This window comes from Cavia porcellus, unplaced genomic scaffold (assembly GCF_034190915.1).
Source record: "Cavia porcellus strain 051 isolate PalLab524CR breed Dunkin Hartley unplaced genomic scaffold, mCavPor4.1 scaffold_24, whole genome shotgun sequence".
Classification (NCBI taxonomy): domain Eukaryota; kingdom Metazoa; phylum Chordata; class Mammalia; order Rodentia; family Caviidae; genus Cavia; species Cavia porcellus.
Window position 1 is genome coordinate 35134709 of NW_026947507.1, and position 13373 is coordinate 35148081.

Consider the following 13373-nt stretch of genomic DNA (forward strand, 5'->3'; position numbering starts at 1 on the left):
TAAGAAGAGAGCAAAAGGTGTTCTGGCGGAGATTACCAATCCTGCAGAGGGGCAACCTATATCCACCAAGAACAGACATCTGGAGCATCTTCTAGAGATATGGGGGTACCAATAGACAACACAGAGCTCTGGCTGCCTTCCTGCATGCAGTGTCCCCCAGAAGAAACAAAATGCATACTAGATTGTCATCAAGAAGTGGCCCCTTTGACTGGCCCCAGTTTCATTCACTGTCCCCTTGGCACCCTCTCCCTGGATGTCAATACCAGACTTCAGGACAGCTGGGCAGAAAGGCCTGTCTCTCTACACAGTCCTGCACCCCAGGCTCCATTTGGCACCTGAGGGAGAGACCTCAAAAAGCTTTTGCTCCTAGGAGCTCCCCATCTCCCCAGCTGAAATTGGCTGCAGAGTCTCCAACTCCCAAAGGCCTCTGCCCTGAGTGGAATTTCCAACCAATTCCCATCTATGGGCTCTTGGTTACCAAAAGGGTCCTAAAGCTGAAGTTCCCTTAATGCCATCGACCCTGCCCCGTCAAGAGTCTGCTGATGCCCTGTGGTCACATCCCTAAGCTCTCCACCCAGTTTGAAAAGAGATTTCTCAGTGACAGGTAACTGAAGGGCTGTGACCTAGGGGATGCTGACCTACCCCTCTTTCTCACCATGAAGCCCCCCGCCCCCGGGTTGCAGCATTTCTGCTCATACACATAACACACACACACACACACACACACACACACACACACACACACACGCACAAACACCCATGAGCAGAAGTGCTAGTGCCACTTCTGAGAAACAGAAGAGAGTTAATGCCTCAGCCTCCTCAGCTGGAGGCAGCCCTCCTACAGTATGGGGGTCCAGGCAGGGCAGAACTGTTCTCCTTCAGCCCCTGCCCTGGGAAGGTACCCACACCTGGGATCCCTGTCTGCTGGGGGGGGGGGCAGTAGCTTAGCAGCAAAGCAATCTGGCTGTTTTGCCTGAAATACAATTTTCTTTTCTTCTTGGTCTTGATCATTCTAAGCCCCAGAAAGCCGTTTTCAAAGCAGCAATGGGAGAAAAGGTCAGGTTTTATAACAGCTCATTCAGAATGAGAGTCCACTTCCAGGGGGCTGTGGGATGGGCCGCTGGGCCACCAAGTGCCCATAGCACTTTCCAGCTTCCTCCCTCCGCCCCTCCCACTCCACAGAAATGCCACTGGCTTAGAGTAGCAGGACAGTGGAGGCCACACCCCAAGACAGGAACTTGTCCCTAAAGAACTCAGAACAGGGGAGGCAAAACGTCTAGGAAGGACCCCCGCCAACACTGACTCCCATGGACCCTGATCCTCTGCCCAAGTCTGGAGGGGCTCCCCTTAGGCCTGTGAACCTCTTTGTGCAACCACCATCTACCTCCCCATCTTGGAGCCCCTCCCCCAGGAGGAAAGAGATGCACTCAGGATCCCCTCTTCCCAGGCAGGCTGGCTCCCTATAGCTACACGGCCAGCCAGGATGACTGAAGCAGCTCCTAAATGAGCAGCCGTGTGCTCCTTCAACACACACACACACACACACACACACACACACACACACACACACACACACACACTGAGGTTCCTGAGGTTGCCCTCCGGAGCACCTACTCTCTCCTTTCCGGCAGCAACTGGCCCAGGACTCTGGGTCACCCTTTCAAACACCCTCTTCTCCTCCCCAGCACCTGGACACCCGCACTCTCCAGAGCCGTTTCCAGCAGCCGAGATTTCACACAGCATAGCAGAGGGCGAAGGGCGTGAGAATGAATGCGCTGATGGGCTGGGGTTCAGGGCCATGAGGAAGCCCCTCTTCCTTGTCCTGGAGGGGTGGGGGTTTACAGAATGGTCTTTGTCTAGGCCCCTTTTCCTCCTGCAACCCTCACCTTCTGCACCCAGAAAAACAAACTTTGGCCTCCTCTGCCCCTCCTTCCCAGGCTACAGGGCCTGGCTCCCGAGGTGGAGGGGAGCAGAGGCAATCCTGAACCGCTAGCTGCTCAGCCCTGCGCCACCCACCCGCTCACCTGCACACCAGGCTCGGGTCTGGCTGGATAAGAAAGCCAAGGGTAGGGAGAAACTTGCCAAGTGTTCCATGGAGTGGGGAGACGGGGTGCATTCTCCAGAGGTTGACTAGCAGATGTGGGACATATTGGGGTTCCCCGCAGATATCCAACCTGCAGCTCCTGCACAAACCCTGGCCCTCGGCTGCGATCCACTCGGACACCGATTGGGAAAGGTGGGACACACAAGATTTTTCTCCCCTCCCTCTTCTCTTCCAGATCGAGTTAGGGTTTTTTTTTTTTTTCCTTAAGTTGCTGCAATTCGAACCCATTATTTTGAGGGAAATAAGTGTCATCACAGTGTGCGTGTGTATACGCGCGTGCGCGCGCGCGTGTCTGTGTGTGTGTATGCGTGTGTCTGTGTGAGTGTTGTGTGTGTGTTGTGTGTGTGTGTGTGTGTGTGTGTGTGTGTGTGATTTGAATGTTGGAAGGTTCCTTCCCAATCCCCACCCTCCCCAGGCGCAGCCAGCCGAGGCTCTGGTCCCTCCGCCCGCGTCCACGCTGCCCTCGGTTCGCCCGAGCTCCAGCCAGGCTCGCCCCTCCGCGCGCGCTCTCCTCGCTCTCCTCGCCGGTTTCCTGCGGCGCCAGCCCCGCTCGCCGCCCCACCACCACCACCAAGTCCCGGCTTTTTGCCGGCGCCTGAGCGCGCAGCCGTCCTCAGGTACTCACCTAAAAAGAAGAGGAGGCAGAAGGTGTTTGCCAAGATCATGTTAAATAAATCCCACAGTTATTTTGTCTTTCTCCCTTAGGTTAAAAAAATGAAATAAAATTTTAAAAAATAGTAAGAGCCAAGCAGTGGTAATCAGCCCCGAATCCAATGCAGAGATCCCAGCCAGTCCGCCTGATGATATCCTGAGTCCTGCGATCCTTGCCTCTGGCTGGAGGGGGTGGGGTGAGAGGCGGGCGGTGGGCTGCCCCTCGACACCCTCCTTGCCCACCAAAACCAGACACACGTCGCTGGTTCTGGCTGCTTTCTAAGCCCACTGTTGGTCCTGAGGTCAGCCTTTCCTTCCAGTCGTCCGGGAAGGCACGGGTCCCGGAGGGTCCAATTCCCCTGCGCTTCCCAGAAGGGACCTGGGGAGGTGGGGGCGAGGCGATCGGAGAGTGAGGAGCTGGAAGGAGGTGGCAAGGGAGGGGGTCAGAATAAACGCAAATCGGAAAGAAATCCACCGACGGGTGTGAGCGCCAGCAACAATCCGGTCGGAGCTCCGAGGACAGAGACGGAGTCGCTTCGCACCAAGACGAAGAAAAGATTCAAAGAAAAATCCGCTAACCTTTGCTCGCTCACTTTTTTCCTAATGGAATTCCTGTGGCCGTGTGTCTCTGCGCGCGTCTTTCCTCGCCCGCCCTCTCCGCTCCTCTCCTCTCCCTCGCTCTCGCTCTCTGCTCGCGCTCTCTCCAGCTCTCCCTCGCTCTCCGCTCCCTCTCTGCTCCCCCCTCCCTGCTCCTCCCTCCGCCCGCCCCCTCCCCCTGCGCGGCTCCCTCGCCGCTGCTCTCGCGCCCGCGCCCCTCTCCTCCGCCCGGGGCTCTGCGCTCCGGCTCCCAGGCGGCTGGCGGCGCGGGGCGCGGGAGCGCGGCGGAGCAGCGACACTCCGCAGCGGCGGCAGCGGCGACTAGGCGGTAGTGGTGGCGCCGGGGGAACGCTAACCGGAGGGAGAGTTCCACCGCTGCCTCCCTCTGCTCAGCCGCGCTCCCTTACTCGGACTGAGCTGCTGCCTGAGCCGGAAACTGACCGGCTTCCAGTGCTACAGCTTAAGCTCAAACCCACCGAAGCCACCACACCCTCCTGCTGGCCCCAAAGAGCCCCCTTCCTGGCCGCGGAGAGGCTGAGCTCGCCAACTCCCACTGCCTCTGCCTCTGCCTCTTCCCCTATCCCTGTCCCTGCTCTGCGCCCTGGGCCAAAGGGTCTCGGAAGCCTGGAGAGCCTGAGCCAGGCTGGAAAGCGTAGGGTCCCTAGAAGCCCCAGCCATCCGGTGATGTAGGGGGCAGGGCACTGGAAACCCCCGACCTGCTAGCCAAGATCTGGGAGGGGCCTCCACCCTTCTCGGGTGTTGTGTCCCTTAGTCAGAAAGCTGAAGCAGAACGTGTCCCCAAGGTATCAGGGGACGAAGGACATCCTGTGGCGCCAGCACCCTGCGCCTGCGAGCCCTGCGCCGCCTGCCTGATCCAGTCTAGCTCCTGCGCGCGCGCGCACGTGTGTTCTCCACGCAGACGTGGGAACTTTCCCAGCGCAGCGCTGCGCTCTGGCTCCTCACATACCCCAGCCTCGGGGCCCTTCGAGACTTCCGTTTCTCGGTTGATCTCCCCCCTCCTGGATCCAGGAGAAGGCTTCGAGGACAACGCACCCTGGCTGTTTCCTCCCAGGCCTGCAAATCAGCCCGAACTGCGCCGGAGTGATGGCACTGACTTGCACACACCCCCCACCCCCCTCCAGTGGGTGCGCTCGGGACCGACTCCAGCAGGTCTCAGCACCAGGCTCAGTGGCCTCCGGCCCCTGCCCCAGCCTGCTTGCGCTCAAAGGCCCACTGGGCCTTGAGGAGCTGGTCCCAGAATAGCTGGCAGCTCCCAGCTCTGGAATCTCCTGTGAGGACCCCTCTCAGCCGCCGAGGAGTGATTGATCCATCGAGGGGGCGATTGCTCCATCTGTCGATGAGTCGGGCGCACCGTGTTAAAACGGAATTTACAATAAAGGCTCAGAAGCGCCTGGCTGGGAAAGGGTTGGAGAAGTGAGGCTGTTGCCACGTTCCGGCAAAGATCAGACCGAGAGAGGCGATGGGGCTGCAGCCGCGCGGGTGCACACGCCGCGGCGCACGGCGCGCACGGGGCACCCCAGCTGCACACTTCCTTCTGACACACCCTCGGCTAGGAAGAGCCGCCCGGGAGCCCCGGGCTTTCGCTCCCACATTCCTGGCGCGCAGCTCCAGGCGCGTAGCTCACGCACCGCCTGGGGAGGTGTGCGCACAGTCCCTCCCAAACTTTCCGCGCTGCCCAAAACCTGATCTGCGCTGCATCTAAGGTGTGTCTGAAAGTGCCTTTGGAGATGCATGCTTTTAAATAACAGGACTGTGTGACAGAATAAATGGTAGGAATGGACTTGGCTCGAGGGGAGGGGTCAATCGCAAAACCTGCAGCCTTAGCTGGCGGAAAAGCTAGAGGGAGCAACCTCCATCTTGTGGATTTAGGCGGGAACGCGGCTTCTCCAAGCCTTTAAGTGCAAGGCCCACGCGGGGTCCTCCGAATGTTCCCTTTTATTTGGGCTTTCTGAGACAGTGGCCCTGGACCCCTGCCTGCATCCTCTTGCCCTAACGGTCGGTGGTGCCTCCTAGAGACGCCCTCTAGAGATGCCTCGCTGGTTGGGTAGTGGACGCTCCTGGGCAGGCACAGAAGACCCAGGAAGAGACGGCCCGGAGCTGCGGGGTGCCTCCTTCGGATCTGCCTTCTCCTTGCCTTTCCAGTTCCAGAAAGCGACTTTACATCCACCAAGATCTCCTAGTATCAGTCCAAAAATTGGAGAACTTAAGGGCCTGGCTTCAGACAAGTTTAAGTTAAAAATTGAAAAAGCAATAGTTATACTGTCAGGGAGTCTTGGACCAATGGTCAGAGCCTGGAGGCCTGGCCTTTGAAAACTAATTAAGTAAAAGAAATAAAAACCTTTCAGCCTACCTTCGCCTATTCCCAAGGTCTTCCAGTGGTCCAAATACTGTATGTGTGTGGAAAATGCATTGCACCGCAGCTGAATAGGAGAAGTGAGTTCTGTGAAGCCTACGGGAGCTCTGCTCTCTCTCCCTTCCAGTGAACAGGCTGAGAAGGCAGCAGTGGACACCCAGGGGAGGCTGGTACTGAGTTCCATGGGAACTGGGACAAAGATGCTAGTCGCAGGAGGCCAGGGGCTGGAGATGCTTTAGGGACTTCGAACCACCCAGGCCTCACAAGAACAATGAAGAATAGCCACCATCACTAGCATTCAGCTTGTTGTGACAACTTGAGCTTGGACCTCTCTCCCTCCAGTCTGTACAGAGGCCTCCCTTACCCAGCCAACCCCAACCTTCACCTGAGCTGCCTTTGGGTATGGCATAGTTCAGCACTGCACCATTAGTCCCTCTGCGGCTGCTATGCATGGGACATCCCTCACCTTGTACCAGGATCTGCACTGGAAAAGCTACTAGCTGGGGCCAATTTAATCTCTCTGAACATTAGTCATCTCGTCTGTAAAATGCAGAAGAAAGCAAAGCAAGTCTTGTGGAAATTAGATGAGATACTACACACAAAGTAGCTAACACAGTGTCTGCCTGGCTCCCCCCTTCTCACCCCCAGGGATCCAGGAGGAGAATGATGAATGTCTGACAGGCAGCAAAACCCAAATGGCAAATGGCAAAGCAGAGATTTAAAAGCGATGGAAGTGTCAGGCATGGTGACCCATATCTGTAACCCCAGTTACTCAAGGAGACTGAGACAGGGAGAATGGAAGTAACAGGCCATCCTGGGTAGCAAGAACCTGTCTCAAAATAAGATTTAAAAACAGCCAGGGATGTAGCTCAGTGGTAGAGCCCTTGCCTAGCACGTGCAAGGACCCGGGTACAATCTCTCAAGGCAGTAATACACTTTCACACACCCTCCAGGACCTCTGTCCTGCATCCTGATGGACCCCCCCCCCAGCTGCTTCTGGCTCACAGGCAGATAAATCTGCCCACCCAGGCAGCAACCCCTGCCCCGTGGTGATCTGGAGTTGTGCCAGAGCAGATAAAGAGAATACTGAGGCCTTGAATTCCTGCCCCTTTCTCTCCTCTCTCTCTGGTTCCTCTTGTCTTTTGGGGGTGCTTCTCTGGAGGAAAGCAGCAGGGAAGCAAAAAGGCCACCCCTGCACATGAATGGCACATGTATGGTGGCCCCCTGCCCAGTGACCAGATTCTCATTTCCACCTTTCCTTTGGTAGAGGGAGGAGGTCCAAGGGTTCCCGTGGCCCCAGGGTGGAAATTCACCTGGACCGAAAAGCAGGTGCTCTCCCATCCAGCTCTGACCTATCGGGAACCAGGCAGAAGTGCTCTTGGCCATGGGACAGCATCCTGCCCCAGGCATCCCACCATCCGTCAGCCAGCATGGATTTATTGACTGTTTTCTCTGTCCCCAGCACAGTGCCGCAGGCTACGAGGAGTAGGGCAGGGACACACAGGCCGGGGAAGCATTTAGAGATGGAGTTGGTTGTATACCCATGAAAAGACAGTGAACAAGACATGCGATACAACTTGTCAAGGTCATATGTTAAGTGGTGAGTTTCAAACCCAGGAAACCAAATTCTAAAGTCCCTCACTGATCAGTTTTGGGCCTTATGCAAATAAGCAAAGTGATAGATCTCCCAGTACAAATTTTCGTATCTGGGTTAAGAACATCTGAGATAATCCCCATCCCCAGCAACACTGAAACAATCACAAGGCTCAAGTCCTTTTGTGTCTAGACCATGGACATTGCCTGGCCTCATCCTGGAGTTCAAGTCTAGAGGTGACACGGGGTCCTATCTGCAGGGCACGCTGCACAGGCCAGCTCTGCATCCTAGCCTGAATCATCCCTAGGTTTTCCAGCATCTTCCACTGGTGCAGGCTGTCCCCTCACCACCATTCTCTTGGCACAGGGTCACTGCCCATCCCTGTGGCCCAGCCCATTCAGCCCACTAGGGATGACACCACCTGACATTTAACTAAACCACTGGGTTCCCAATAAGGGAGTGGGGCTTCCTGGTGGGGTGGGTGCGACCAGGCTGGCGGGGGAAAAATGCAGGCTGCTCTCAGTGGCATTGATTTCTCTAATTGATTTCAGTCAATGTTCTCACTGCACATCATTCCCTTCAGAGGGAGGCACCAGCAGGAGGTGGGAGCTGGCCTTACTTATTCTCTCCCCAGGGCCCCAGAACCTCTGCATCCCCACTCATTCCAGGGAGCCCCAGGCTCCAGGGTGAGGAATCTGCCAGTGCTGCAGCTTTTTTTAGGGAGCCCGCAGATCAAGGCCAACTGAGCAGGGTGTGGTACCTCACAGCTGCACAGAGCACCAGCATCCACATCAGCACTGGGCTTGGACATCTTTACAACTTCCTGGGAGTCTGGTGAGGCAAATCAGCTCATTTACTAAGTGAACAGACTCACAGTCCATACAATGGGCAAGGTCACAGTGTGGCCAAGGACTGGACTGGAAAGGGGGTCCTCCTCCTCCTTTCCCTGGGCCAGTGAGCTTTCCATTCCTCTTCCAGAAGGAAAGAAAGAGAACACAAGAGAAGGGGAAAAGAGAAAGCAAGGAGGGGAGAAGAAGTCAGTCGTCCACCAAGCTGCTGGACTTCTCCTCTACTTTCTTCCACAGTGCGGGACCAGGAAGGCAGGGAGAAAGCACCCCAGGCAGTGTAGGACATTGTCAGTATCACCCAGGACAGGCCTGCGTGCCTTTTCCACACATACCACAGATTTCCCAGGAAGACTACCATCCTACCCTCACCTGCTCCTTCCCCACGCCCCACAGCAACAGCCCTGAGCTAGTCACAGCCCTTCTGTCCAGCTACTGCAACCCTAAAATAGCACCGCTTATTTCCCACCCTCCCCACTGCCGTGCTGTACTGCTCTGTCCGCAGTTGGCACCGTCTGGCCATGCCTGGCCTTGTCCTGGTGTCAGTGCTGTGCCTGGCAGCCCCCATCTGCCTAGATCAACCCCAAGCCTCTCTCCAGAGCACACATACCCTGGCCATCTGCCAGGATACTCAGTGTCAAAGCCAAATGGAGGGAGGGGGCAGTGACTACTTCTGTTAAGCTGTAGGGAGCCAGCTCCTGCTGTCCATCGCCCCCCAGGAAAGCTTTCAGACCCAGAAGCTCCCCACTGGGACCTCTTCTTTATTTAGCCCAGCCTCTTGAGGTGGGTGGAGCACCAGTGCTAGGTCTGAGATGGACTGTCACTCCAAAGGCCCAGCTCTGTCCATCTCCAAGGCTTGGAAGCTAGCTCACAAGAGGTTTGGGACTGAAAATATGGCCCAGAGTGTCCCCTTCTAAGACCTAAGGTGGCATTTGGGCAAGTGAGCACATTTACCTGCATGCCCATCCCCTCCCATTGGGGGGCAGGCCTGTTTCTCTGCGATCCAAGACTTTCTCTCCTTACCTTGCTGTGTGCACGCTCTAGGGCTCTCCTGCTTTCCTCTCCCTCTCACAGGAGTAGGAAGCCGGGGGTGGGGGTGGGAAGCAACGTTTAATCCAAAGGAATGACTCACTAATGGTAGAATATCACCCATCATCTGCTCTCTGACTCCAGGCTCTTAGGGGTGGACGGAAGCTTCCATGGCCACAATAATAAATAGCCACAGGAAGTGACATATAGAGAGAGGGTTCTAGAACATCCTCCATCCGTATTGCAGCAGAGCTGGGCAGCCAGTGATTGCGTATTCACCTCCATGAGTGGGCACTGTTTGCTTTCTGCAGGGCAGATGGAGGTTGTTTTATTACCTCTCACTCCCCAGCCCAAGTCACCACACTCACAAAGCATGTCCCAGAATGGGCATTCCCAGGTATGTAGGGACCCCCGCCTCCCTATTCCAAAACAGGGGAGGAAGAGGCTGACTGGACTGGGGGTCTGCACTCCTGGCAGCAGGGTCCAACAGTCTTAGGAGCTACACCAAGAAAATGAGCCCTTGCCACAGGGCAGCTCTGTCATTTCCTGTTCTTGCTGCCCCGCCCCAACACCCAACAAAGAACCTGGGCTAGGGACTGGGTTTCAGTTGTGACCTGGGTTGCTGCCTGCCCAGAGAATAGTTCAGTACCACCCAGGAGTAACACGTGGTCCCAACACGGGACTTGTCAGCCCCTGATGTGGCCTTCATAATTGAAAGAAAGACTGGAAATTTGGGCGTGGGGTACAAGGGGATTGAACTCACAATCTGGCACCTGCCAGAGAGATGCTTATGCTGCTGAGCTAAATCCCCAGCCCAAGACAGGAAATCTTTATGTGCTCATCTCTGTGCTCCTTCCCAGCTCCCCCAACTCACCTTCTAATCCAACTCCTCCATGCAACAGCCTGCAAAGTGTTCTTGGGTTTAGCTGTCACCTCTGCCACTGGATGGCCATGTGACCTTGGGTCATGTCAGACAGCAATTCTCCACCCTGTTGATCTGATAAGGGAGCAGGAAGATCAAAGAAGATGCTGAATGTGACACTGTTTTGAACGCATGTGACACCCCACATGTGACCAGCCCCACAGTGAGATCCGGAAGGCCCCCTATTTAATCTCCATGAGTGCTTTCATGCCCCCTGCAGTATTTGCAACAGCTGGTTACTCTAGTAACCTGGCAGTAAAGAGGAGCATTCCCTTTGCACAGGTGGGGAGACTGAGGCCCCCAGGTCCCATTGGGTATGATCTTTTCAGCACTTTCTCATTCTGCTGAAAATGCCCATGATTTATCTGTACTCCTCACTCAACCCAAAGTCCTGTGCAGACAGGACCTATTCTTCATTGTCACCATATCCTTAGAGGTTGGTACAGATGTGCTCAAAAAAGTGTTTTTTGAATGAATGAGCAAGAATGCCTCTCACCCAATATAAGCTATCTTGGTTACTTTTCTCTCATTGCTGGGACAAAATAACTGACACCCAAAATGAGGGAAGGAAAGGTTTATTCAGCTCACAGTTTGTGGAGGTTTCAGTCCATAATAGCTGGCTCCAAGGCAGGGTGGCATGGCACAGGGGCAACACTTCAAGGCAGCTGTCTTAGTTACTTTTTACTCATCGCTGAGACAAAATACCTGATGCCCAAGTTGGGAAAGGAAAGGTTTATTTCTTACAGTTTTTGGAGGTTTCAGTCCACACTCAGTTGGCTCCCAGGCAGGTGGGCATGGCTGGGCCGCCTTTCATGGCGGCTGCAAACAGCAAGCAGGAACCAGCAAAGAGCAAGACACAGCTTCTTCCTGCCATTACATCACATCCTGGCTCCACCCCTAAGTGGGTGTAGCACTAACACCATCAATCCAAGCACTATATAATGAACTATCACAAATGAACAATGCCAACTCTTAAGGCCTGGGGGCCACAGACTTAAACAATGACAGCAACAGTCAGCAAAAGCAGCCAGAGTATAAAGGGTGCAGAGCAACCTCTTTTCCTCCTTTATATTGTACACAGCAACCTCTTTTCCTCCTTTATATTGTACACAGGCTACACACACACACACACACACACACACACACACACACCAGGGCTGGTGTAGCATTCACAAAATCTCCATGCCCTCTTCTTACACAGGATGATGATATTTACAAAGTAAGAACCCTGGCTGCTTGCTGAGTCTCTTAGTTAAACTTCTAAACTGCTTAAATTAATATAAGGTATCAACAGTACAAGCTCAGTACAAGAACTAAGGCCCAGGATCCCTGACCTGGTTCCAACCACTCATCCTCATTCTTGGGCCCTGGGGTCTGACAGACCCACATAATAAAATGCTTTGCTTCCTCCCATTCTTTTCTTCTTAGGAAAAATTGATAAATCTGACCAGAGGATTTTTTGCCATTTAAATTCTTTTAATTCAAGCTCGATTGGTTTATGCTCTTGACTTTAAAGTCTAATTCTATAACGATTTAGCACATTAACAGACTCGTTAGAATTCCCGACCAACACAATGGAGTGCCTTGCTCTTACTTGTTAGCGGCATAATCCCCATCCCCTACACTCCAGCCCCAGGACCCCAATAATTTTCTAATCTGTAGAAGCAAAAATAGGAACAGCAAGATCAGCTCCTCCACTAAAGTGACTCCCAGAAGTAGGAAAGGGAGGAAGACACAAGCCAGAGACCCCTCAGACATTCTCTGCAGACAGAGCCACCCTAGCACGGGCGTGGAGGGGCATCAAGACTAGTGGTTCCTAAACAGAGTTGAGAGTAGGACAGGTCATGTGCCCACCAGGAGCCAGCGCCACCATACCTCTCACCTTCCTCTGTGCCCACTACAGGGGATACTTTGGCAGTCGGTTGGGGACCCTCACGTTTCTCGTGTTGACTTTCATCAAACTGACCATTCTGCCGCTTCCTCTCTGCCAGCTGCAGCCTTGGGAGACAGTCCAGTAAACAGATTCTAAGCGAAGTGGTAATCTATTTATTTTAACTCACCCATGTACTGTATTTTCCAGAACCAGCAAAACTGATAATGGTCTTGTTTTTGGCAATCAAACTCAATCAATTATTGAACTCTTCAATGCTTTCTTATTACTCCTCCCTGACACATATGCATTTTAAAGAAATGTTAAGAAAGAAGCTAGGCCCTAATGCAAGGTAATGGCTCTCTAATCAGAGGAAAGGCCTTCAAATGAGAGCCAAGACGATGGATCTGGCATTCATATGCCACTCCCTCTCCCAGGCAGGCACAGATGGACCATAGACACAGCTAAGACCTCTCAATGCAGCGCTCCAGGCAGCCACAACCAACCACTTGGAGTGGGCACTGAGGTTCATCCAAGCTGTTTCCAAGTGCGAAGCTGTTGAATCCTGGATCCTTTCCCAGTCTGGCCTCTGGGGCTCCATGAGGTGTATGGAAGGTAGCTCCCTGGACCCTTCAAATTGCGTATGGGATGACCTGGGTCGTGCCCCACTCATGCCAGGAGAGGCCAGGGGGCTGGGAGAGTCTATGAGTTTTTGGAAGAGAGAATCCTACTGTGTTGGCTGCTTTAATCTCATTGCTGAGACAAAATACCCAAGGACCAAAATTAAAGAGAGAAAGGTTTATTTAGCTCACAGTTCATGGAGGTTTCAGTCCATACTCAGCTGGCTCCAAGGCAGAGTAGCACATGGCAGAGGGCAACGGTGCATTGCAGCAAAAGTAATAAGACAGAAAGGAGAGGAGAGAGAAGACTCTCTCTGTCTTGTATATTGTATGTAGGTTACCAACCCTAGGATGGGTCTAACATTCACACCCATGTTCCCAGCACTGGACCATGAATCAACCACAAACTCTAGAAGCCCACCCTGATGATTGCATGAGGCTTTGGGGGGCCATCTAGACACAAACCATCACACCTACTCACTTCTAGAAAAAGGGTTGTAGGAAGAAACCTACTATGCCAAAAAACAAAATAAATAGGCCCTGCTAATTTAAATAAAACAAATCCCTGCTAGAGAATGCCCTTAAGGGAGTGGGATGTTTCTTCACTAAGTGTCACTCAGCTCTTGTCAGCACCTCCCTCATCAGATGCCCCACCCACCACCGGAAGCAGCTGGAAATGAGTACCAAGAGGATGCACTGATAGCAGGATTTCCCAAGAATGTATTAGAATGCTGAAGTAGTGGGCCTCATAGGTGGGAAAGTGAGCC

General features: G+C 53.9%; 1 protein-coding gene across 3 annotated transcripts in view; it reads right to left on the reverse strand.

Moving 5' to 3' along the window:
* Gfra2 (GDNF family receptor alpha 2) overlaps window positions 1-3473 on the reverse strand; it is an 87856-nt gene extending 84383 nt beyond the window's left edge. For 2 of the 3 annotated variants that reach the window (XM_063234837.1, XM_063234836.1), the window contains exon 1: window positions 2730-3471. In XM_063234837.1, coding sequence (XP_063090907.1) covers window positions 2730-2769 — 40 coding nt within the window. In that variant the 5' untranslated portion in view covers window positions 2770-3471. Of the gene's footprint in view, window positions 1-2729 lie in introns of all 3 variants that reach the window. The other variant, XM_063234835.1, reaches the window with a different exon arrangement.
* Window positions 3474-13373: the final 9900 nt, after the last annotated feature.